Source organism: Delphinus delphis, chromosome 17, assembly GCF_949987515.2.
Source record: "Delphinus delphis chromosome 17, mDelDel1.2, whole genome shotgun sequence".
NCBI lineage: Eukaryota > Metazoa > Chordata > Mammalia > Artiodactyla > Delphinidae > Delphinus > Delphinus delphis.
In genome coordinates, this window is record NC_082699.1 from 34,893,759 (window position 1) to 34,921,367 (window position 27,609).

Genomic DNA, 27,609 nt, shown 5'->3' on the forward strand with positions numbered 1-27,609 from the left:
GCAATTGGTTACAAAGTGCTTAAAAGGAGAGTATGGTTGGTTCTGAACAAACCCACAAAGTCACTTCTGAACATAAACTCAAAATACACATTCTAATGACAGAGATTTGGTTCTATTATTTTCACAAACCAAAGTACAGATTTCAAGTTATTTCACAAATCAGATGATCAAATGAAAATGGACATGAAAACATTTAGTAAATTATTATGTTTTTAAAAAGAGGTGCTGCTGTTTAAAAATAATTTACATGACAGAACTTGGCAAAGAGTAAACAAAATCATTAGTAATAACCCAGAAAATGTGGAAAACTAAGAAAAAGGCCCAACGAATTAAAAATAGAACATATCTTTCATCAGATTTGAGATAAGGTATATTGTGTGCTTTTAAAAATACGCATAAAGCAACCTTATACTGCACTTAAATGATCTGAGAAATCCAAAACATTTTCTCTTATAAATATATACTCTACGACTGGATGTAATATTTGGGCAACATAAAAGGATCCTGTAGAAATTTGTTGCTGCCAGAAATCTGGGATACAGAGTTAAAGATGGAGTGAATAAGGCATGGTAATGCTTTGTACAATTTATAGACAGCTCATATAAAAAACCAGCTATCAAATAGCATGGCTATAAGGGAAAATAGTTTATGTGGAGGCTAGAGATGATGAACAAAAGGAAAACTGCAGCTTTAGATTAGTATTTTAGAAATAGTAAATCCATACTATTTTAAGTAAAAATGGATGATTTTATTATATAAAATTATGTTGGCAGAATACAGAAAATTACTTCTCTTTTACCTTTACATATTTATTTTAAGTACTAAGCAAAATGCAACAGTTGGAAGAACTCATGACGAACTACCAAAAGGTATTCATTTGGCAAAATTATTCAAGTTACAAAATGCTAATTAAATAAATGCACTTCAAAATACATGAAGTGTAATACAAGTGTATGAAAGTAGTGATCTTAAATTATTGATTTCTTTACCAAAAACTAAACACAAACAAGAAGCACAAGAGAAATACTGTCAAGTTAGACAGAAAAGAATAAATCAAACATATTGTTTATTGGGATAATTAAACTAAATAATTTTTAAAGATAACCAAACAAGTAATTAGGATTCAAAAAAGAATAATAATATTCCAATACTATATATTTTTTCTACCAATAAAATAAGGAAGGATTTGTAGGCCAATTGAATGCTATAGACTAGACCCAGGTGCCTATAAGATAATTTGCACTGAGTTCTTCTTGGTATGTACATATGAACTTCACTGTTACTCAAAGGTGAGCAAACTTAGGCATTATGAAGGACAGGAAAACAATTATACCTGCAACAGGGCAAAAAATTTACACATTAAAGTGGTCAAATGCATCTTTAGCATAAAACTAAAATAATATGCTTACAAATAATTCTTTTGCACTTTAGTAAATCAGGGCAAAGATTTTACCCTAATGAAAAGGCATATGGGAGGTCTCTGATAAGGTGACATCTTCATAGCTAAAAAAGAGATACCTATTAGAAAATTTGCATTCATATCTATAATCTCCATCATAAAAAAAATGAATCATTAAGTTCACAATTAAGCTATTTAAAAAATATAAGGTGATAAATGAATAATATGTCATATGAATCATATTGCCAAATCATTATATTCTATACACATAAGTGCTATTAATAAATACACTCAATTCATTCTACAGGAGAAAGAGTTGCGAGACTTAATTTCACATTTCAGAATTCCTGAGTCTTAGAGAAAAATAAGTACCAGAAACCAAAAAAAATAAGCCTACTCTACAGTATGGCAAATAATACAAATCTGGGCATTAAGTTAACATTACTTATAGTTTTAAAGATGAAGACTATGGGAAAAATATATATGTACTTCAATGGAATTATAAACATGATTTTAAAGCTTAGTGTTTTAGAAAGGCGTTTTGATCAAACAAGGCCACCTGAGTGACATCTTTAATGATGGTAAGCCCACCACTTTAAAGGAATAACATCTTTATTTCAAAGCCTAATTATGAATATAAAAAGAAAAAGAAGTTTATTTTAATAAAATGTTTTAGTAAGACTGCAATAGGACAGCCCTTTGATGGAAGACCTAAGGAGGGTAAAACCAATGTAATGAAATTAGAACTCAAGTTCTAATTTGAGCCACCACCCATTTAAATAATTTCCCTTTTGCTTTGCATATTACACAGTGAAACTAAAAAAGGTATCTTAAGAGCACTTCAGTCCCACAATGTAGGATTTAAGCTTGTGTGTATCGGTATAATTGATCCTTACAAAAATACATTCAAACAAAAGTTCACGTCTATTTTCTAACTAGCAAGGAAAAGGAAAGCAAAGTGGTCCCACCTAAAACAATTAGAAAAAAAAAAAAAAAAAACACACCGTTTATCCTTTCTGGAAAGACTACCAAAGCAAAGAATGTCCAATAATATTATACATTTAAAATTGCATACTTTTACTCATCTTTATAAGTAGGAAAGATGCTTACAACTATTCATAGACTTTATAAATAAAGACACTAAGCAAAAAAATATTTGGATTATTTCTCTATTCATAAGTACCCATAAAGAAAACGATGAAGAAAAACTAAAGTGCAGACCTATAGGCCATTATGGGTATAATAAATGATAAAGAGTTGCAGCCAAAATTGCATCTACATTTACACTTACTTATCCAGAAAATTATTCTTGCTTTTTAAAAAATGTGCAATTTAAAAACTAGTCAGTTTCTGTTTTGTTTTGTTTTTTTGTGCTGTAATACAATTAGAACTTGCATCTGCCCACTAGCGAGGGGACTGCTAGACCTTGGACCACACACTAGGCTCTGACAATCATACATTTCATTAGAATCATACAATATTGATTCCACCTCCAGAAAATGTTAGGGTCCTCTTGTTGTAGAATGAAGAGCCACTGATATTTGGTTGATTGCCTTTAACCAGAGAGGTTTTCAGTTCCATTTCGCAAGCTACAATAGCTGCATTCAATTCCACTTGAGCTCGATGAACTACATAAAACATGAGGCCTATACTTATAATAATCTGTGAATAAAAATAAAATATTACAGTTAACAATATTTTACATGGAAAAAGGGGAGAAATATATCCAATAAATATTTGTCTTAGAAATGTTACAAACAGGATGCTTGTCAAATACCGTTAGGTAAAATTTTTAAATAGTTTACACACAGTTGTCATTTATTCTTCCTTTGGCTGCCAGGTGTGGAGTGCCAAAATCTACAGGGTAACCATTATATGGTATCCGGTTAACACAAGGCAACTATACATCCCTTTTAGTCCATATTAAATGATGTTTGTTTGATACAAGTCAAGCTTCTCTCTTTGTACCAAAAAGTTTCCTTCAAGGAATAAAAAAAATTTCTACAATAGAGGTAAAGCTGGCTAAACTTTATTAATGTAATAATGTAGTATTATTTCTGTGCAGAACTATAAATGTCCATAGGTATTTTTAAGCCCACTTAGAGAGAAGCACTACCATTTGCAAATGACCTACCTGGTGCAGCCAAAATTTAAAATATTAAGAAACACTTTTAAAAAATGAAATGCCGGACTTCCCTGGTGGCGCAGTGGTTAAGAATCCACCTGCCAATGCAGGGGACACATGTTCAAGCCCTGGTCCAGGAAGATCCCATTTGCCATGGCGCAACTAAGCCTGTGTGCCCCAACTACGGAGCCTGTTCTCTAGAGCCCACGAGCCACAGCTACTGAGTCCACGTGCCACAACTACTGAAGCCTGTGCGCCTAGAGCCTGTGCTCCACAACAAGAGAAGCCACCATATGAGAAGCCCATGCACCGCAATGAAGAGTAGACCCTGCTTGCCACAACTCGAGAAAGCCCGCGCACAGTAATGAAGACCCAACACAGCCCAAAATAAATAAATTAAACAATTAAAAAAAATGAAATGCCAATAAGCTTCAAAAGAAATTAACTAGAGATTGTGAACACGAAACTGTCTATACTTTTCAAAACAAAAACAAAGGAACACAGTGAGGGGAAAAACGCCAGTCAAAGGGATAACTAGAAAAAGCTTTAAACTGAAAATCAGGTTCTAGTCTTGGTTTAGCCACTCACTAGTGCTGTGATTTCAGGTAAGTCCCTTTAAACCACATGGGCTTCTCCCACTGTCCAAAAGTTGTGGTCCCTCTGTGCTTAAACATTCTACATACAATTCAGCACAATGAATGTCTAAGCAGTCTACATCTTTTAAATGGTATTTATTCCAAAGTTCATTTTAAAGCAGTTCTTTAGAGTTCAGAGCAAATATTCTCAGTAGATATTGTTTAATGTCCCAGCAAGCTTTCAAAGGCTGCTCTAAGCATAGTGATCCTTAAATATAACACTGTTTCAATTAAGCCTACCTATAATTTTATGGGAGAAATATTCTAAATACAAGCGTTGAGGGAGGTAGGGGGAAGGGCAGGATACTGGGAGTAAGGTAGGTTGAGTAGATGGGGGAACCTGGAACTTGCACAAGGGAATCTGTACATGAAGCGAATACCCATTACTTAATACAAGTCTAATCAAATTAGTTATTTTATTCTATTTTTTATGTTATAGGAAACAAAGATATTTATTTTATTCATCCTTATTTAAAACATTTTCTTTTTTTAAATATTTTAATTTTATTGGAGTATAGTTGATTTACAATGTTGTGCTAGTTTTAGATGTATAGCAAAGTGATTCAGTTACAAATACACATACATTCATTCTTTTTTAGAGTCTTTTCTCATATAGGCTACCACAGAATATTGAGTAGAGTTTCCTATGCTGTACAGTAGGTCCTTGTTGGTTATCTATCTTATATATAGTAGTGTACGTATGTTCACCCCAAGCTCCTGATTTATCCCTCCCTTGCCAGTTTCCCTTTTGTAACCGTAAGTTTTTTTTTTTTTTTTTTTTTTTTTTGCGGTACGCAGGCCTCTCACCGTTGTGGCCTCTCCCGCTGCGGAGCACAGGCTCCGGACACGCAGGCTCAGCGGCCATGGCTCACGGGCCCAGCCGCTCCACGGCATGTGGGATCCTCTCGGACCGGGGCACGAACCCGCGTCCCCTGCATCGGCAGGCGGACTTTCAACCACTGCGCCACCAGGGAAGCCCCATACATTTGTTTTTGATGTCTGTAAGTTTGTTTCTGTTTTGTAAATAAGTTCATTTGTATCTTTTTTAAAAATCAGATTCCACATATGAGTGATATCACGATATTTGTCTTTCTCTGTCTGACTTACCTCACTTAGTATGATAATCTCTAGGTCCATCCATGTTGCTGCAAATGGCATTATTTCATTCTTTTTTATGGCTGAGTAGTTATTTCATTGTATACCACATTGTTATTTCATTGTACCGATCCTCCCGGACTGGGGCATGAACCCCTGCCCCCTGTATCGACAGGCGGACTCCCAACCACTGTGCCACCAGAGAAGCCCCAAATTAGTTATTTTAAATGTAGGCCTTTAAATCTTGTCTTTGTTCTCTAACATATGAGCTCTCTTAAAAACACAAGACATACTTATTGAACACCCTAAGTTTGATACTATGTGGATGGTGATACAATGTAAAGAGATGAAAAAAATGTTAACTAATTGGGGGAGGGTGTGGATGAGATGCTAAGTTCTGCTTAGGACATGCTGAATTTGAGGTGCCTATTAGATATCCAAAGCAATTCAGTGAATGGGTCTAAAGGTATGGAAAGAAGGCTGAGCTGAAGATGTGTATTAGGGAGTCCTTGCAATAAACATAATAGCAGCAACCACAGTAACTTGATTTACCAAGAAGAAAAGTTTTCAGAGTGAGACTAAAAAGCTCTGGCTAGAATCTTGAGGAAGACCAAGTTAGGGGTGAAAAGAGAAGGAGGTGCTGATAAATGAGCCAGGCAAACAGCAAAAAAGATCAGGAGAGTGTTATCAAAGAAGCTAAGAGAAGAAGGTGTTTTTAAAAGGCATAGTCAACAGAATCTTAGGTTGTTAAGATGAGAACTGGAAAGTGTATCTGATTTAGAGAAGATTAGTGATGAAAGCTTGAGGTAAGAATTTGGTGAGGCCACAGAAAATAAGTTTAGAACCACTGAAAAAGTCTTTTGGGTTCCCAGCAAGGGTGAATGGGCTACATCTTTACATGGGATTTTCCCCCAGATGCCTTTCTGGAGCCCAGGGCCTGGCAATGTGTACTGACTCTTCCCAACAGCCCAGTGAAGTAAACAAAACAAAAACACAAAAAACTTTTTTAAAAGTTTCCCTATTAAAATGAATCAAAAAAAAAAAAAAAGAACAAAAAGAAAAACAAAAAAACAAAAGAATCAAACCCAAGTAGAAAGACAAGTTTTAAAGGGGAAAGCCTACAGAAAGTGATTTCTTCCGCTGTTAACTGAAAAGCAAGCCGAGAGTATGAGCAGAACATAAGAGGGTTAGTACATTTCTTAGTTGGAAATTGAGGGGTTTCCCATTTGAAGACTTTTGATTTTTCTGTTAAGCAAGAGAGGTAATCTGTTGAGAATGAAGAAGGAAGCCAGGAGAGGAGGAAAAAACTGTGAGGAGGGTGAGGATAAGTTTGAAATAGTCATTGAGGAAAATGGGGGAACGGGAAGACAAAGGAAACAGAATATAGGGCAGTGTTGAGAAACCAGCTGAAGGTTTGCAACCATGAATTAAATATCACCAACTTGCTTGGTTGTATGACTTCCCCAAAAGAGCAGGTGCTAAAGCAGATCAAAACTTGCATTTATCCAGGATTGGGGTTTTGGCTGATGAGTACACACAAAAATATATGGAAAAGATTAACTGAACTGACAAACCATGGAATCTAAGTTGGATTTCAGTACAGTAAATACTTGTGCCTTCCTCTGAACATCTGTTTGGTATTTCTTTGATTTTATAGACACTGTGGACTCTATTTAGGTGGCTACAGTGGGAGGCAAATTTGTGGCTCATTTCTAGTGAATATGAGGAACCTCATGTTATTTACTCTGCTAACTTTAACCTATGCTTCATCCTTTTTTCCTATGCTAATTTTCTCCTTCAAGATGACTTCTTTCTCCTCTCTTTTTATTCTCCTGTATATCTTTTGTAAGCTAAATTAAATCCTCCCTGAAACAAATTACAAGTAACATCATCAATATATCCAATCAAGGCATAAACATGCCTTCACTTTTTTGTTGTTGTGGTGGTTGTTTTTTGTAAATGTCTGGGCTAAGAAACATTTACCTTTTTCCCCCTGTTTTGTATCCTAAGCTTAAATAATTTGCCAATTCAAGCAAAGGGGTAAGAAATCGCTTAGAAAAAAGAACATCCTATATTTTAAGAAGCACCACTGACAAATGCATGAACTAGTTTGTTCTATTACAATTCCATTGATTATAGTTGAGTAATTTACTAAGATGCATAGAAATATAAAGTATCAAATAGTGAATATCTTCTGAAAACTACTAATAATGAGGAATTCTAATTACAATGTCAAGAAAAAAAGATGTTTCAAATTGTTTTCAGGAAACTTGAAAAACATAAAATATGCTTAAATATACTAAAAAAATCAATCTGAGAATGTAGTGTACATCAGAATCTTAGAGTACCTTGGGATGATTATAAACATAAATTATTAACATAGATACTACGTAACACATAGAAAGTTTAGTATGTGATTGGCATGCTACATTAATAAAAATAAACCAACTGTAACAAAAACTCTAAACCTATAGCAGGTTATCTTAAAAAAATGTAGCTCTGAAGAAAAAATAGTAAAGAAAAATAAAAACTGACTTCCTGAATATCAAAACTATTACAAAATTTTTGTTAAAGCAAGCCCTTTCACTGACAAGCTTTATTTATAGTTTAATGTAAATATTCCTGGGCTTACTTTGTTTACTAAACTTGTACTGCATAAGCACAAAGAAAATTAACTCTGGCTTTATTTATCGTAGTATTTTTAATACAATATAGTACCTCAATAAATTGAGAATACTACTAACAGTAAATTGCAATGTGACACCATATATTCAATAACAGTATAAATTAAAACTTACAAGTCAAGGGACCAGTAAGTTAAGTCAGCTATCTCACTAGTATTATCTGCTCAGTAGACCGTTGGTTATAAGTGTGGTCTCTAGAACCAACTGCCTTTGTTCAAATCCTGATCCTACCCCTTGCAGCTCAGACATTAGACAAATTATTATCCAATGGTGTGCTAGTAAACTAGCTCTTAAGGATCAGAGGTGGGAAGCTTGACTTAGAGCACTTGCCATTTTCCATAACTGTAGATACCCCCGTCATGACCAATTTCAAGCTACCAGTGTGACATCACTGAATGTACAATTGGCTCGAGATAATAGATAATAAAATTATATGCCTACTAAGGTTTTGGTAGGCATTAAATGAGCTTAAATATATGGCATATAAAGCATTCAATAAATGTTAGTGACCATCATCATCATCTTACTAAATCATCAAAAATTATGGTGATTTTATATTTTGGTAAATCTCAGGAATGAAATGTATCACAAGCAAATGAATTTTTAACTCTTCCTGCATATACTTTAAGGCACTGAATAAGTCTGCCTACATAGCAGGATTTTCCTCTTTTATTAACCTCTTATATTGAATTGTATGTACCCCAAACTATGCTATAATCTGCATGGTAGTAATAATTTATTATACAAATATTATTTGAACTTATAATGGAATACTTCTATACTTTTTATAAAGCAATACTTTCTAAAAAATTTTTGTTCACATCAAACTGTACTAGAAATAAATTTACATTGCCAGTATAATAATCTAAAAAATACAAATAGAAGAGTTCAATACCTTCAAAATTTGAAGGTAAAGTAACTAAGATTAAAAACCCAACCCCACCAAATCTCATTATCTTTAGAAATGTAGTATTAACACTTCATACAAACTCAAAACAGTATTTGATTTAGTCATGACTTTGAAAATAATCACTGCAAAAAGAAACCTATTTTTGTCATTCCATTTTTTTGTGTTTAAGAGAATTTTCAATAAGTGTCAATTCAGTTCTATATATTTCCATATATCCACACAATTAAAAATGTAAGTGTTGTCAAAATATGAAGTAGTACTGAAAGAACAAGAAAAGGTGTAAAAAGGAAAAAATCTTCTTAAATTATTTTCAGTGAAATTTCTTAGATTTGAATCAGTAATGTCATACAAAAAGGAAACAAAAAAAGACAAGCCTTGGCCTTAAACTCACCTGTAAACAAAAAACAAAATATCCACTAACACTTTGTTCTGCAATGACATCTTCCATGGTCCTCAGGGTGGTACCCAAATAAGAATTCAGGAGCTGGGTAGGAAGCAGTCCAACCGAAGATGCCATCAGATAGTTGGGTAAGGAGAGATCAGTAATCTAGAAGAGCAGATTAAATGGAATGATTCATTACAACATAAAATTTCAACTTTACATAAAATTGTGGTACAAGTCTTGCTAGCAGTTTTCCCTTGGAGTAGAGGAAGCTGAACTACTTTTCAAAGCATTCTGGTTTTTAAAAATGATTATAAAGGGAATACATACAGAATGTAAAAGATGAAATAAAAGTTTTATTCTGCCATTGAAAGCTAACATTTGTGACTATTGTTTTTTCCTTACACGTAAATAAAATGTGCACACACAGATCACTCTGTAAAAACAGTTTTTTAAGTCTTCCTCATGTCATTTAAATATTCTTCATAAGCATACTTAAATGGCAATGTGGTCACTGGGCTTTGAAGCCAGGTAACTCTAGAATGACATTTAAGGGCGGAGTCTTTGAATATCAGTTTTTTCATTTGTAAAATGAGGATAATAACCACTACCTTACATGGTTGTTGTTAGGATGAGAAATATTTGTAAATATCTTAACAAATGCTAGCACATGACTAACACTCAAAAAGGTAGAAATTATTATTATTATACAATTACACTATTGGGTTGGCGAAAAGGTTCATTCAGTTTTTTTCCATAAGATGGCTCTAGTAGCACTTAGGTGTCTTTAACTTCATTCGAAACAATTTTGTTAGATTGTATTGTGACAGCTGTCATATCGGTGTGCATTTAAACAATAACTTATCAAAACTGAATTTTTGTGTAGCCATTTTAATATTAAAGATGGAAGAAAAAAGCAAGATTTTCTGCATATTATGCTTTATTATTTCAGGAAAGGTAAAAACGCAGCTGAAACGCAAAAAAAGATTTATGCAGTGTATGGAGAAGGTGCTATGACTGAACAGTGGTTTGTAAAGTTCCGCGCTGGAGATTTCTGGCTGAACGATGCTCCACTGTCAGGTAGACCAGGTAAGTTGATAGTGATCAAATCGAGACATTAATTGAGAACAATCAACGTTAAACCACATGGGAGATAGCCAGCATACTCAAAATATCCAAATCAAGCATTGAAAATCATTTGCACCAGTTTGGTTATGTTAATCGCATTGATGTTTGGGTTCCTTGTAAGTTAAGCGGGGCGGGGGTGGGGGGGGTGGGGGAACCCTTCTTGATGGTATTTTCGCATGCGATTCTCTACTTAAACGTAACAAAAACATTCTGCTTTTAAAACAAATTGTGATGGGCAATGAAAAGTGGATACTGTACAATAATATGGGATGGAAGCGATCGTGAAGCAAGCGAAACCACACCAAAGGCTGGTCTTCATCCAAAGAAGGTCATGCTGTGCATATGGTGGGATTGGAAGGGAGTCCTCTGTTATGAGCTCCTTCTGGAAAACCAAACGATTAATTCCAACAAGTACTGCTCCCAAGTAGACCAACTGAAAGCAGCTCTCGATGAAAAGCGTCCGGAATTGGTCAACAGAAAACGCATAATCTTCCATCAGGATAATGCAAGACTGCATGTTTCTTTGATGACCAGGCAAAAACTGTTACAGCTTGGCTGGGAAGTGCTGATTCATCCACCATATTTACCAGACACTGTACCTTCGGATTTCCATTTATTTATGTCTTTAAAAAATTCTCTTAATAGGGTTTCCCTGGTGGCGCAGTGGTTGAGAGTCCGCCTGCCGATGCAGGGGACGCGGGTTCGTGCCCCGGTCCGGGAAGATCCCACATGCCGCGGAGCTGCTGAGCCTGTGAGCCATGGCCGCTGAGCCTGCGTGTCTGGAGCCTGTGCTCCGCAACGGGAGAGGCCACAACAGTGAGACGCCCGCGTACCACAAAAAAAATATATATATATAAAAATATATATATATATATATATATATATATATATATATTTTTTTTTTTTTTTTTTTTTCCTCTTAATGGAAAAAAGTTCAATTTCCTGGAAGGATGTAAAAGGCACCTGGAACAGTTCTTTGCTCAAAAAAAGTTTTGGAAAGATGGAATTATGAAGTTGCCTGAAAATGGCAGAAGGTAGTGGAACAAAACAGTGAATGCATTGGTCAACAAAGTTCTCAGTGAAAATGAAAAATGTATACTTTATTGTTACTTAAAAGCCAAAGGAACTTTTTGGCCAACCCAATAACACTGCGTGGATGTAGCACAATTTAACCATTCTTTTGCTGTAGAACATCTAAAATTGTTTCCTTAGTTACTTCTTTGTGTATATGTGATTACGTATTTTTTTTTGCTATTATAAATTTTTTAAACCTATATGAAAACCTTTCTACATTAACCTCTGTGGGAGAACAGTGTCTAAAATATCCCCAATAAATCCATCTCATAGTATTCATGCCCTTGTGTGATCCTCTCCCCTAGAGTGTGGGCTGGACCTAGTGCTTTCTTCTAGCAAACAGACTGCACAGCATAAGGATGAGATGTTAGTTCCAAGATTAGGTTACAAAAAAAACAGGACTTCCATCTCTCCCTCAAGAAGGTAAGTTACCATGTTGTAAGCAGCTCTATGGAGAGGTCCTTGCTGTACCAAGGAACTGATGCCTTCAGCCAACAGCTAGCAAATACCTGAGACCTGCCAACAGCCACCAGAGTAAGCCTGGTAGCAGATTCTCCCCCAGTGGAGCCATAAGATGGCTGCACCTCTGGTCAACATCTTTTTTTTTTTTTTTTTTCTGGTCAACATGTTGATTGTAGTACTGAGAGAGAACCTGAATTAGAGGCACCTAGCTATGCTGTACAGGAATTCCCGACCCACAGAAACTGTGAGATAATAAATGTTTATTAAGCCATTCAGTTTTGGAGTGATTGTTACACAGCAAGAAATGACTAATATGCAACTCCATTATTTTAGGAAAGATCATTCGGAATGGAATTACTGGATCAAACAGTAAAAACTGTTTTCCCAGAAGGTTCACAGTTTTACATACCTATCAGTAAGTAATGTATAGGTGTGTCCATTTCATCATACTCTTACCAACTTTAAGTTTTAAATTTCAATCTTTCTTAGTTTGATAGCGGTAAAAATAATGTTTGATCATTGTTTAATCTGTACTATTTTAATTTATATTTACATTAGTTTTAAATATACATTTGCACATCTTTATGGCTTTATTTGTTCACATTTGCTCATTTTTATTGAAATGTTAAGTGTTTTCTTATTTATTCATGATATTTATTCTTTTTATAGTAAGGGCAACTTTTTGTCCATTATATGTGGTAAATATTTTCTTTTAAAGTGTCTCTTTAATTTTATGTTTTGACATTCAAATGTTTCTAAATTTATACATATATTATTTATATATATTATTAATTGTTTCCTCTGATTTTCCATTGCTTTTAGCTTAAGAATGTCTTTTCAGAACCCATTGTTAATTTCTTCCTATATTTCTTTTATTATATTTTCCTTTTAATATTTACCACTTATTCCTTCTGCAATTTATTTGAATTAAAGGTGAGGATTCCTTATTCCTCCCTTTCCCCAGTAGCCAATTTTCCTAGCATTATTTATTGAATAATCAATAACTTCTCCAGCAACATATGATGTTTACTTTATTATAAATGAAGTTACTGTATATAAAGGGCTCTATTTGGGACTCTAATACTGTCCACTGATATCTTAAACCTTGTGTTGAAACCAAATTATTGTAAAGACTATCAATTTAATATCTCATAAGGAATTTCCCATCCTTCAAACCCCTATTACTCTTCTTTCTAAAATTTGTATAACCTTCTTACCTATTCATTTTTACAGATACATTTTAGGATCACTCTGTCACTCAAAAAAATTAGTAAATATTAAACTAGGATTAAGGTAAATTTATAAATTAATCTGGACAGAGATGCAATCTCCAGAATATTCAGTCCTCTTATCAAGAAATGTTTTTATAATTACTTAAAAATCCTCCACATTTCTTACTAGTTTGGTGGTTTTATTCACATGTATCAGTTATTTCTTATTAGTTTATTTCTAAGCATTCTGTGTTATAGTTGTTGTTGCTACTGCCATTAATTTTGAGAATAACTTTTCCACATCCTTAACTGGGTATTACTGTTATATAAGAAAGCTAGTGGCTATTTTATTAAATTTCACTTTCATTAATTTTTAGAGTCTGGTATTTTAATCAGCTACAGGTTACTCTATAACTACAATCTAACCTAATAATTATGTAAATCATGTTTTCAATAAAGATACATTTATCTCTACTCATAGATGATTAATTGGAGATACACCACTGCTGGTTTAGAAAGAATTACTGCAGTGACTGCTTGTTAAAGATTCACCTAAACAATTACTGACTCAAAGACTGCTCCATGCAAGATGCTCTGGTAGGTGCCTGCAAGAGAGGCAGTACGACACAACTTTTACCTTGAAGAATTTACACACTGACAAGTACACACACTACTTCAGAAACAGGCAGAAAGGGAGCCTTGAGAAGAACTACACAGAAAGTATTAAAGAGTAAACAGGGATTAAAATCTCTGTAGGAGTGGGGGGGGGGCAAAGGGCAATATTGTGGAATAAGAGGAATGTGAAATGAACTCCACAAGCTCATATGGGTTTGGCAGGCAAAGATAGGTGGGATGAGGAAGTTAAGGTGTTCCAAGAAGAGAATGAATAAGGACAATGTGGTAGGGAACATACAGGATGTATTAGTAAAGTTAGCAGTACAGTTTGGATTATTTATAGGGCAAGGGAATCCTGTAAAATAAAGACAGGGCAAGTATTTGGGGTGATACTTGTTATGGGCCTTGGGTGAAAGGCGAATGAGTTTGTACTCAGTAGAAAAGCTCTGGGGAGTCTAATGACATGAATGACATGAATGGGGCTAAGTATTAGGAAGGTTCCTCTATCAGTCTGGAGCACTTACAGGAATGGAAAACTTGCTTTAGAATTAAACATGTCAAATATATAAAATAAGTAAATATGACAAAAATGAATCATAAAAATTATTACACTGCAGTTAATAATAACATTATATGTTAGGGAAGTTATTTTTAAAATAAATATTTAAGTTCCAAAATATCAGAATGCAAAGCTTCAGTTCATAATCTTTAAATGTAATGAAGTTTCTCCAAAGAGAACACATAATTGACATTCATGGATGACGTCAATAATATCCAAACAGCTATTTTAAGAACAGATATCATAAATCTGAAACAACCCTGCCACTTAACTCTTTAACAAGACCCTTGTCCAAAGCATAAATCAAAGTTTATCAAACGTTTCATGACCGAACCTCATCCTACAGAAAAAGCAAGTGTTATTATTTAAATACGGTTCTTTTCTGAAAAGCTGCATAGCTAAATAAAGCAAAGAAACTAATTTCAGGTAATCATTGTAAACTGTTTTGCTGGCGTGTCAAATAATTTAACCAATAGAACAAAACAATAATACACACACATACAGTTTTTCAACTATTACTAAGTGTATTAAAGATAAACAGTTTCTAAATTATTCTAATATGGTATTTCCTATAAGCCATGATCCTATTCAGAATCTGCACCTAGTTCCAGTCTTTGACAAACAAAGCTAATTTAGAATACCTATTCCCACAAAGAGACCCATTCAACCTTCTTTCCCTGGTAAGCCTTTACCCACCGACTTTTAAAAAAACATGTCTCCCAATCCAAAAATGGGCAGAAGATCTAAATAGACATTTCTCCAAAGAAGATATACAGATTGCCAACAAACACATGAAAGAATGCTCAACATCATTAATCATTAGAGAAATGCAAATCAAAACTACAATGAGGGCTTCCCTGGTGGCGCAGTGGTTGAGAGTCCGCCTGCCGATGCAGGGGACACGGGTTCGTGCCCTGCTCTGGGAAGATCCCACATGCCGCGGAGCGGCAAGGCCCATGAGCCATGGCCGCTGAGCCCGCGCGTCCGGAGCCTGTGCTCCGTAGCAGGAGAGGCCACAAGAGTGAGAGGCCCGTGTACTGCAAAAAAAAACAACAAAAAAACAAAAAAACTACAATGAGATATCATCTCACACCGGTCAGAATGGCCATCATCAAAAAATCTAGAAACAATAAATGCTGGAGAGGGTGTGGAGAAAAGGGAACCCTCTTGCACTGTTGGTGGGAATGTAAATTGATACAGCCACTATGGAGAACAGTATGGAGTTTCCTTAAAAAACTACAAATAGAACTACCATATGACCCAGCAATCCCACTACTGGGCATATACCCTGAGAAAACCATAATTCAAAAAGAATCATGTACCACAATGTTCATTGCAGCTGTATTTACAATAGCCAGGACATGGAAGCAACCTAAGTGTCCATCAACAGATGAATGGATAAAGAAGATGTGGCACATATATACAATGGAATATTACTCAGCCATAAAAAACAAAATTGAGTTATTTGTAGTGAGGTGGATGGACCTGGAGTCTGTCATACAGAGTGAAGTAAATCAGAAGGAGAAAAACAAATACCGTATGCTAACACATATATATGGAATCTAGGAAAAAAAATGTCATGAAGAGCCTAGGGGTAGGACGGGAATAAAGACACAGACCTACTAGAGCATGGTCTTGAGGATATGGGGAGGGGGAAGGGTAAACTGTGATGAAGTGAGAGAGTGGCATGGACATATATACACTACCAAACATAGGGTGGATAGCTAGTGGGAAGCAGCCGCATAGCACAGGGATATCAGCTTGGTGCTTTGTGATCGCCTGGAGGGGTGGGATAGGGAGGGCGGGAGGGAGGGAGACGGAAGAGGGAAGAGATATGGGAACATAGGTATATGTATAACTGATTCACTTTGTTGTAAAGCAGAAACTAACACACCTTTGTAAAGCAATTTTACTCCAATAAAGATTTTAAAACAAAACAAAACAAAACATGACTCCTTGTCCTACTTTCCAAAAAGACATTAAATGTGAGCCTAGAGTATTCCCACTGGAATTCCTGACTACAATACCCTGGGATCTTGGCTCAGGACTGTTTTCCTACTCCAAAGACTCCTAGAAATCTCAGCCTAGGATGTCAGTGTTATCCTGCTGGTTAGATTCTGTGATCAGAAATACTCCAGTGAGTGTTCCAGGGATGGTGAATGCTACCTGATAGCCATCTTCCCATGCTTTTAAAACTCTAGAAGCACCATGAAAGTATACACATTCTTATTCTCAGAGGTACTGTGATTTACTTGGAGATGTAACTCACTTGTCTGGGTCAGTAGGGGTTACTGTAGAATATTACTTTACCATATACCAGATAGATCCTGAAAACAAAGACGTGCCCATCTGAAGGAAAAAAAAGAGAAACAAACACTTAATTCTGAATAGCAAGAGCTGATTCTTCTCTGAACACATATTTTTGAAGCTGACAATAAGAGAACTCTGTCTTTAGATGGATCACTCAGATGCTCACTGAACCTGAGGCCTGCTGTCCTTTCAGGCACGGCACAAAGCACAGCTCCCCTGGCAATCCTGCCTCCAGCCCCTCTGCTTTCTCTATTTATGGCTGTTTACACAATGGCTTTACGGGCTTTAATTTAACACACTAAGAAACTTTATCATTTTTACAAAGAATATCTTGACACAGATCGAGTGAAGAATATAAAGGTGATCTGTGTATGGAAGAACTCAAATTCTATCCATAGCTTTGTGAATCTCTATTAGTTTTGGCAAATTACACCTTCCTGTATAGGTGTGTTTCTTAGTTGATATAAAAGCAATGCTGCTTATTGACAAAGTTACTATTAAAGTAAATTCCAATTAAAATATATATTTAGTAATATTATACAGAAAAAAATCATGAATCCCTATAATAATTTTTAAGGAATGGTCAAAAGAAGTTAAAATGACTACATTTGCTCTTTTCATCTAAATATTATTGATAAATTATATATTTTATAATATATATCCTAAATATTGATACTTACTATCAATATTTCAGAAACAGAGAGGGAGAAATAGTCAACAAATGGCAAGTAGTTTTCATTTCCAGAAATATGAAATTTTAAAAACTGGTTAAAGGAAAAACATTAACTGCCCATTCCCTTCCCTCCCCAAAATACCTCTTTCAGGGTTCCCAATCTCAGTTGCCCTAGCTAAACACTTCAGAAGTCAGTCACAGCACTCATTCTTCCCTCATTCTCACATCCAATCATCTACCCTTTCTTATGGATTCTACCTTTTACATATGTTAGAAATCTACCCATTGTCTGTGCCTATTCCTATTCAGTCTCCCCCTCTCTAGTCTTGATACTCTAGACCTACCCTCCACTCACAACCTATGCTAAATTTTGCAGAAATCTTTTAAAAATGCAAATCCAATCCTGCTTAACTCCTTCCTACTGCCATCAGAATGAAGGTCAGGTTCTTCAACATGCAAACTGCTTCATGACCTGGCCTCTGAATGTCTCATGCTTCATATCACACTATGTTCCAGACACATCAAAATTCTCTTGTTCTTAGAACATTCCTTGCTCTCTTCTTTTTGGGCCTTTATACATTGTTCCTTCTGGCAAGAACACTTAGACCCTTCCTCCCACTCCTTTTATTTGGGCAAAGTCCCAAACTATCTTTCACTACTCAGTCATCAATTTCTCTAGGACACCTATCCCAAGGTCCCAAGTCTGCATTAAGAACTGCTCTCAAGTTCTCTGACAGACACTATTACTTGCCAAGTCCCTTCACACTACAGAGTAACGGAAGGTTTCACCATCTGTTTGCCCTTTACCCCTTCCTCCGACTATAAGTTTGTAAAGAAAGGGACCCATCTGTCTTGGTCCTCATTGTGTCTCTAGTCTTTAGTATGATGCCTACTATATATCAGATACTAAATATATGTTGATTGGATGTAGGCTGTACCAACATTAAAATTGTTTTGTTTATAAATGTGGAGACTTATAATAGTTGCCAGTTTATAAACAGGCTAGGAGGCAAAGTCCACTTGTAATTGGCTGTTCAGAAACTAAACATGCTTTCCCCCTTCCCCTCAGAGAAATAATGTATTAAATGGAAATTAATTCATTATCAGCAAAATATTAGCCTTGATATATCCAGAATGTTTTCTCCACTAGACTGCAAGCACCCTGAAGGATCTGGGATGGCTTTATTCATTGCTATTGTATCTCTAGCATCTAGAACAGCAGTGGGCACAGAGTAGTACCTATCAGTTACTTGTTGAGTGAATACTGAATGAACACTAAAAGCATTTCCAGTAACCTCTGAGGTCAACCTGTTATCAAGGTTAAGACCCTCTGTTCAGGCAGCAACCCTCAATGTACTGAGAAAAGTCTTGCTACCGGAAAAAAAAAAACCCAACAAGGCAAGGGCTCTGAGAGACCCCACAATAACAGGTAGAGAGAGCATCAGTGTAGAGGCTTCTACTGACAGAGATAGGACAATAAATCTGTCTACAATGCAGAAACCATCTTCATATATACAGATTTTTTCATTAGTTTACTATCCCTAAATTAGGAACTGCTTTTAATGGTTCCTAAATATTTTAGGGGTCAGTGATCCATTTGAGAATCTGATTAATACACACATTGAACCTCCTCCCCGGGGGGGGAAAATATATATATATCTACTGCATATAATTTCTGGAACATAAGTTAAAAAGATCTTCTTTATAGAGTTATGACAAACGATAGGTTTATTACTTCTACTCATTCAACAAAAATTTATCAAATGCCTTCTACACGTAAGGCCCAGGTCTAAGCAAGGATAAAGATACAAAGATAGAAAACCACAGCTGACTGTGTGGTCATTTTAAGTCATTTTGTAGTATACTTAATGACCAAAATGTTCATTACATTCAGTAAAAAGTCACAAAAATCATTTATAACATTCACCCACAATGTTATATAATGAAAACACATGCATTAACAAACGCAAAGACTAGAAAAACAAACACTGAAATGTTACTGATTTTTCTTCTTTGTACTTACTATACTTTTCAAAGTTTTTACAATGAATACTTATTTCATAGAAAAAGCAAATACTGTTAAAATAAGTTTTAATAAGACTCTCTGTCTCTAAAGAAATTTTTTTTTATCTAGGAAGGGGTAATAAGATATACTGTATTCATTACTGTGATACAACAGGCTAGAGATACAGATTTGTGAATTCTAACCCCATATATGATACATGAAAACCACAGAAGCTGGTGCGATAACTGAAGAGGCACAAACAGGAGAACACAGTTTTGAGGAAGCAATAGCCAGCTATACTCAGTGGTACTGTGAGGTCTAAGGATGTGGGCTAAGGTGGCATGACATTTTTCAACTTGGTCATCATGTCTCAACCTTTAAGACTTGATGACTCCAAGCTCCTTCAAAACACAGACTGTGCCTCTGTCTTTCTATTCCACCTGAACTGTACCACTGGCAATGAATCAGTATCCTTTAATAGTAAGAAGAAATAATCATTAGATATACTGGTACAGTGACAAGTATCATGACCCATCATCTGTGTATGAATGAATGATTATATCTGTAACACAGAATCAGAATGTAAGAAGATGAGAAAACATTTTTATAAAACATACTATCACCAAACTGTTAAATAAAAAGTAATGCTAGTTACTCAGAACATTTGTCTTTTTAAGAGCAAACTCTGAGACCTGGTCTAACCTCTCTCATTTTACAAATAACAAAAACTGGAGGCCAGATCATTAAATGACTTCACCAAAGTCACACAGGAGCTGAGACAGAACCTAAGGTCCCCAAAGAGTCCATGAGGCTAAGATTTTACCATTTTTCTGGTCTTTCAGTCACTAGCTAATAAAATACTTTTATTTAATTATAATAAATTTCAGTTCGATTGTGAACTAAATTACTAGAAGTAATGTATCTTTTTCTTGATTACTCAAGGCAAACTCTAGGAAAATACACTACAGTTACATTTGCTTCAACTTTGTCTTTAATCTTATTTTGCTGTCATTATTTTAGTCAGTACACCAGTTTCACAGCTCCCTGCCCCTCCCAAAACAAACAAAGAACCTTTCTGTTGCTGCTTCTAACCTATTGTGGGCTAATAAAAATAGTCAAAGTAACTAACAGTTAAGTAACATAAAATTCTTTAAAGTGGTTCCACTGAGAAGTGAGCCAGGATGATGGGTCAGGCCTTGCACTTTTAAATTTACTCATTGCTTTTCTTTTCTTTCTTTTTTTTTTCTTTTTATCCACATATGGTCTTTTTTATAAAAAGGGTTTTGCTAAATACAAAGGTAAAAATATATATATGAGAGCTTAACGGCCTCCTCCTACAGTTGCAGGGGCTCAGGCCTGGTGGCTGTGACTGCTGTAGCTCTAAGGCAAACTTTTTCTGCAAAGTGCCAGGTAGGAAATATCTTAGGTTTTGCAGGCCATAGGGTCTTTGTCACAACTACTTAACTCTGCTGTTTTATCTTAAAAAGAGCCACAAATTGTACATACATGAATGAGCATGGCTGTATTCCAATAACACTATTTACGGATGTTAAAATTCCAATTTCATGTAATTCTCACATGCACAAAACATTATTCTTCTGATATTTTTTCAAATCATTTTCCTGGGATGATGTCTAATTCAACTGTGTAGAACCTTGCCCAGTGCCTGACACATGGGAGGCCCTAGGGCAAGTGCTCTGCAACTATCAATGGAATAAGGAGATCTCTGAGCAACCCAGCTCTGCTCAGATCAACAATAGAATTTTAGGTAAGTTCATGACTCTACAATTTACTAACTGTATGTTTCTGGGATAGTTATTTCATCACTCTGCCTCAACTACCTTAGCTTAAGATGAGGATTAGGGTTTATATGAGTCTTAAATAAATAATGTGTACATGTTAGAAGAACAGTGCCTGGCAGTTATTAAGTACAATATAAATAATGGTTAAATTACAAACAAACCAAAAAAACTTTGAGTATCAATGTCCTTTTTTTGGAACGCAGAGGATAGACGGAAAGAAATAGTAAGTAATGAGCAAGCTATATATTTTACCACAGCTTTGTAGCAGGTATTAGTAAACACATTTTACAACAGAAAGTATGGCTCAAAAGAGTAGCTCAAGACGTCAGAGTAAATGTTAGAACTAAATCTAATTTCAAGTGTGTGATATTTTGTCCTCTATATAACTGCCTATAAGTCACTAATAACTCCTCAGAGGAGTGTTGTGATGATTAAAGAATATCATGTATGTAAATTTGCTCTGCATACTGTAAAGTGGTATACAACATATGAAAAAGAGGAGCTTCCATACTATGTTTTATGTTTTTATTTGAGGTTTCAAAGATTTAACCATGATGGAAAGAAAATTTCCCATGTGGAATTGTTTGAGAAGTTTTTCTATAACCGAAGTGAAAACAGAGAATGATTTTTAGGATCTCCTATGGAACAACAGCAACAACAAAATCAAACCCCTTTGGAAGTTGCAAGCACCAATATGAATACTGTTACCCATAACAACCAATTATCGTGTAATATATTTGGATTAAAGTTGACATTTCACAGGTGGTAACTTTAAACTGTAGAAGTTCAGATGTCTCCAAGGGGGCATCTTATAGGAAACCTTACAAGAATGCTTTAATGCTTACTCAATACAGCATGGGATGTTATTCTTATGAATGTTTACAGTTTTCAACTTTATCAACAAAAAGGAAATTCTGAGGCTACAGACAAGATTTGCTATGTCTGAATCAGAAATAATCATGTCTACCTCTTAGAATGAGGATGAAATAGTTAACACATCAAAGGGCACTTAGTAATTGTGGAATGATAAGAGAGAGGCTATAGAGGTAAGATGAGCACTGGGAATTTATCCTGAGGGGAAAAGAAAACCCACTTGAGAGTTTCCCTGCAGGGAGTACCAAGATTGGATATGCATTCTAGAAAGATCTTTCTGGAGAGAGAAAAAATTAGAAACCCTTGTTTAAGAAGCAAGGAGACCAGATGGGAGCCTGAGATGCCTGAACCAGGGTAGTGGCAGTGGACTGAACTGAAGGGCCTGGGAGGCAGAATCCATAAGTCAAGTGCCAGAGTCATGAAGACTGCTACCAAACACTCCAGTTCTCTCTCCTTCCTGGCACACACACTACCCCTTTGAAGTTAGCTGTGGCCATGTAACTTGTTCAGGCCAGTAAAAAGTGAGATTACTTCCAGGTGAAAGCTTTAAAAACCAGTGTGCAATTCACCATGTCACATAAACCAAGTGAAAAATGGTGGCTCTGTCATCCTGGATCCCAAAGTAAAAACGACATAAAGCAGAGACTCCCCACCCCTTCCCCAAACCAAGTTGAACCTGGATCTGTGTCAAGTAAGTAAACAAACCTTTGATTTTTTTCTTTTTTATACTTAAAGAACATATATTTATGAGAAGTCATGGGAAAAATATGGCATCATATGCAATATAGAGTCTATTTAATCAAAAAAAATTTTTTAATTGTATTATACATGCTGGAAGCATATATTATAGTCCCCCAAATCATAAAAGCTGAATTCAAAATATAAATTAAATTTATCTCCTTTTCATCATAAACAATAATTCAAGCTGCATTTTTAACAAACCTTTGCTTTTTAATCCACTGAGGTTTGGGGGTTGTTACTGTAGCATAACTTAGCCTATCCTGACTGAAGCAGTAAGAAACAGTCATCCTAGATACGTGCCCAGATAAGAACAGTATCTAGAAACACACACAGACTGCACGTCTAGAAATCTGTCTTAATGTACAATAATACCTACGGATACAAGACTACATCAAAAACACTGGTCGGGGGAGAGGGGTTAACTATTTCCCAACAGAAACAATGAGTGCATTTTTAAAAGTGGAAAAAATTTAAATATGTCCTTTGGAAATTATATTTCTTATAATCTAAGAATTGATACAATGAAGTGTTATGTACTTATTTTCCATTTCAAGCTTTTCAAAAGTGAGTGTCAGTTTGCTTATCCCTTTCTAGCACACATGGGAGAAGGAAGGAAATAAAGAATAGATAGGAAGCAAGGGAGAGCACCTTTCCTTCTTCTATACATTCACCTTTTACAATCAGCTCCTGCCTCTAAAATATAAAAACCACTAAGAATAATAATTGCTAATAATTTTTGAGAATTGAGTATGTGCCAGGCAAATACTCAATGCCTTCACTGCATTAGCTTATTTAAGCCTCATAACTCAGCACAGACTAATCAAGGACTATTTCCAAAGCCTGTGCCCCTCATGACCACTATACTTCACTTCCTCTTTGAAGTAGGCCCAGATAAATTTCTTTAATCATGGGCATTGATTAAAGATCAATCAATCGTGGACACTGAAGATGAGTTTTAACTGAAATAGCGGGGAAATGGGATAATTTAAAAGATAGGTAGGGGGCTTCCCTGGTGGCGCAGTGGTTGGGAGTCCGCCTGCCGATGCGGGGGACGCGGGTTCGTGCCCCGGTCCGGCAGGATCCCACATGCCGCGGAGCGGCTGGGCCCGTGGGCCATGGCCGCTGGGCCTGCGCGTCCGGAGCCTATGCCCCGCGGCGGGGGAGGCCGCAGCAGTGAGAGGCCCACGTACCGCAAAAAAAAAAAAAAAAAAGATAAGTAGGGAAGAAAAAAACAAAAGAAATATGCCTGGAAAGGGGGCAGCTGTGGGTAGCCTGAGGGGTAGAAGGGCAGAGAGGTTAGAGGCAGAATGAAGTTCTAGAAGGCAGAAGGGAAAGTCAGGCTAAAACAAAAATCAGCCTAAACTAAGCTTTCTTTTCACTCACATACCCTGGGTGAATTCAGTAAACAGTTTTGGTTGAAAGAGCTACTAAGCAGACAGTCAATAATAGAAATGAACAAGATATAATAGACTATATCCAATGGCTCCACAAACCCCCGGCTTATGGCCAAGAGTGAGAATTACACACAGTACCATGCACTTTTTCAGCTGGTCTGGGGTTTATAACTCAGCTCCACCACTTGGTAGGTCGGTGATCCTGAACAAGTTCCTGCATGCTTGAGCCTCCATTTCTTCCTCAGTAAAACTGTACCAATAATACCTATTTTAAGAGGCCAGTTTTCTTTTTTTCCTTCTTTTCTCTTGACCCCACAAGGCCAACTGAGAATTGCCCCTTGTCAAGTTTGGTTTCAATTACATAATTACCTTAAATTATTTCCAAGTACGAAGTATAACTTCTTAATCACATGTTTAATATGTTTAAGAGATTACTTTTAAAAAAACCTAACTTATTTTTAATTAAGAAATATATAGAGTCCACATTATATACCCGGGACTATACTAGGTATTAAATATACAATGAAGAAACAGAGTTATGGGTTGAGACCCTATCTTCAAACCATAGTGCAAAGTTTGACTCTACCTAGGTGACCCTGGGTAATAACAACAGTAATGGTGACAAAAGCCAACATGTGAGTGTTTGTTAATCCAAGGTCAGTAGCAGTATTTATTTTATTAATTGTCTCAATAATCCTATGAAGTAGGTACCGTTACTTTCCCCATTTTGCAAATAAGAAAATGAACCACAGAGAGGATAAGTAACTTGACCAAGGTCAACAGATTCTATGGGGACAGTAGAATTCCAGAGCACCAGCCCTGTGTTCCAGACTATTAGACAATAGTCTATAAAATATGTATAATCACCTTCTGCAGGGTTAGTTTAGATTAGAAATAATATGTGGGAAAGAGCCTAGGATAGTAGGCACATGTAGGTGGACAAGAAAATGCACACGGAAATTATACTAGAGAGGAAGCAAACTAAAGGTATGAAACTATTCAGGTTCCTTAGTTCCCACTCTCTTTCAAAGTCTTAGGATACTTGACCTATTATTATCCAAGGTTGGGTCAAAGTTCATGTTTATAGGAGGTTGTGAAAAGGTAAAAGTTTAAGGAAGCGGACATACCAAACTGCCTGTAAACACCAAACTGTATCTGTACAGAAAACTCCTTATCTATATCCATGCCTCCCCAAGCTTCAATCTACAGTCATTACTGCTGTTGGTTAGAATCAACATGAGATTTGCAAAAGGCATTTAAAAAGAAAAGAAGAAAAAAGAGAAAAATCTTAACTTCATCACAGAGAGGTAGGTTGGTTAGAATTATTCTTAACATAAAACAAATGAGAAAGTTTCTAGAGACTACCAATTTATTTTTGAGACAAAAGAATGTGTCAGAATAACATAAAATACATTGATTCCTATGGATTTGAGTGCTAAATTTCTTTCTTCACACAGTTTTCTTTAGGTCTAGCTGAAGAGTTGAGTTCCTGGGAATCTCTATATGAACTCTTTGAACTTTAGAATCATTGAATTTGAGGAACTCAGTAACCACTTCAACCCCTTCACCTTAGAAAAGTGGAAAGCAAGGGCAGATAGTGTTAATAATTTGTTCCAAAGACACTAAGTTTGTAAATACTGGATTCCTTTCTTCCAATGGGATGGTTTCCTCACTTCGCAGTGTTTCTCTTCCTCAGTCAGTTACAATGTGATGTACATTAACTAGAAATACCTAAACTGAATAAGCAGAACATATGAATACAAGGCAAAAAGAGCACAGAAGGTGTGTAGAAAGACAAATATATTCTCACTGGGAGAAAGGTTATCTGTCCTATTTTGTTTTATCCTACTACCTAGTGATTTCAAAATGAAGTTCCTCCAAAATAAGATAAAAAGGAGGCTTCCCCCCCATTACACTGTAAAAGCACATTACTTGATGAAAAAAAAATTTTAGGAAACTCCAAAATATGGAGTCTGTTAAAAATTTTAGGAAACTCCAAAATATGGAGTCTGTAACTACCCTCTACACTGTTTACCCAAACACTTCCTTTAGCCCCACGTTGTTAAAAACTTGAGTCAAAACACTGGATGCATTTACGCAGGTTAGAGAGAAAGCTAGGCATGTGAAGCCTTTACCCCCTGACTGTTGCCAAAGCTGCTACAGAAATCAGATGACAAATGTTTAAAATGGATATTTCCACTCATCTCCCCTCATAGTTAAAAGGGCTCTTCATTTCTTTTTATATCTTTATTGGAGTATAATTGCTTTACAATGTTGTGTTAGTTTCTGCTGTACAACAAAGTGAATCAGCTATATGTATACGTATATCCCCATATTCCCTCCCTCTTGAGCCTCCCTCCCACCCTCTCTAGGGCTCTTCATTTTTAATCAAACTCATACGCCAAAAAAGGAGTAGCTCTTTCTCTACCAAATCTCCTATTGAGTGCCGGACTTAGATTTGCTTTGTTTGAGATTTCTCAGGGTACGACGGAAAGTAATTTTAATTCCTGTTGTTAATGTCACTTCTCTGCTGGCATTTATCTGTTGGAGCGTCCTCCCAGGGCTGTCACAAGATCGCTCAAAAACAGACTTGGAGAGAGATGGACCAGCGGGACACCACTTACCGAGAACACTGCATTCTGAAGCCCAAAAGGTATGGGGGTCAGTCTGGCCAGTGCCACCACTTTCAGGCCACTTCCTCCCTCCACGACGCGAATAACGGCGCTCAGCTTCTCGCTGCTTTGGATCCTGGCGGTCACCCAGGCGGTGAGCAGCCGCTTGCAGACCACATGGGCGATAAAGGTGCCGATGAGGACGCCCACCACCATTAGTCCCATGCCCAGCACGAAGCCGTACAGGTAGCCGGCGGCCACGTTGAGCACGATGTACCCCCAGCCGCAGGGGAACGAGACCACGATGAAGCCCACCACGAAGAGCAGGACCCCCAGCAGCGAGTCAAGGCTCTCCACCCAGAGCAGGAGGTGCTGCAGGTAGCGGCGGACCAGGGCCAGGGAAGCGAAGCACACCGCGGCCAACACGCAGACCAGCACCAGGCTCCGGCACCAACAGGTGCTGCCGAGGCAGCAGCAGCGCCAGTTTCTCACCTCGGCCACGCCGACCACCACGCCGCCGCCGCCGCCGCTCCCGGGGCTGCCCGCCAAGGCCGCGCCCGGCGCCGGCAGCTCAGAAGCCGCAGGCTGACCGTGGTGCCCCAGATAAGCTCCGAGCAAGGCTCGGGAGGCCGCTGCCGCCGCCGCCTCCGCCGCGCTCGCCCCGCCCCCGCGGGGAAGGCGGTCCGCCGAGTCGTCCCCGCCCGCCGCCCGCGGCAGGGCCCAGCGGGGCGGCAGTTCTGCGGGGCCCGGAAGGGTGTCGTGCTGCAGAAGTCGTGGCAGAGTCTGAAGCAAGCTCCCGCTGGGGCTCCACATGCCTCGGCCCCAAACAGGCCCTCAGCCGACCAGTCCCTCCGCCGCCGCCGCCGCCGCCGCCGCCGCGCCCATCAGGCGGCGGCCGTTCATGGCGCCCCGCACGCCTG

The 27,609-nt window shown here is 37.0% G+C and overlaps 1 protein-coding gene across 2 annotated transcripts; it reads right to left on the minus strand.

Annotated features, from left to right (window-relative positions):
- Positions 1-103: 103 nt before the first annotated feature.
- TMEM64 (transmembrane protein 64) lies at positions 104-27,609 on the minus strand. 2 transcript variants are annotated; one of them, XM_059994877.1, is made up of 3 exons: positions 26,702-27,609; positions 9,240-9,395; positions 104-3,061 (listed from the first exon to the last, which is right to left on the minus strand). In XM_059994877.1, the coding sequence occupies exons 1-3, from the start codon at positions 27,500-27,502 to the stop codon at positions 2,870-2,872; spliced, it is 1,149 nt and encodes a 382-aa protein (XP_059850860.1). In that variant the 5' UTR covers positions 27,503-27,609; the 3' UTR covers positions 104-2,869. The 2 variants fall into 2 exon arrangements, with proteins under 2 accessions (XP_059850860.1, XP_059850861.1); XM_059994878.1 differs by lacking the exons at positions 104-3,061; positions 9,240-9,395 and adding an exon at positions 15,062-15,316.

Coding starts and splice junctions, on each gene's coding strand:
- TMEM64 (XM_059994877.1), bottom strand. CDS start 27,502: ATGTGGAGCCCCAGCGGGAGCTTGCTTCAGACTCTGCCACGACTTCTG. Junction 9,396..26,701: donor TTCAGAATGCAGTGTTCTCG/GTAAGTGGTGTC, acceptor CTGCTCTTCTAG/ATTACTGATCTCTCCTTACC. Junction 3,062..9,239: donor ATTTTGTTTTTTGTTTACAG/GTGAGTTTAAGG, acceptor TTTTATTCACAG/ATTATTATAAGTATAGGCCT.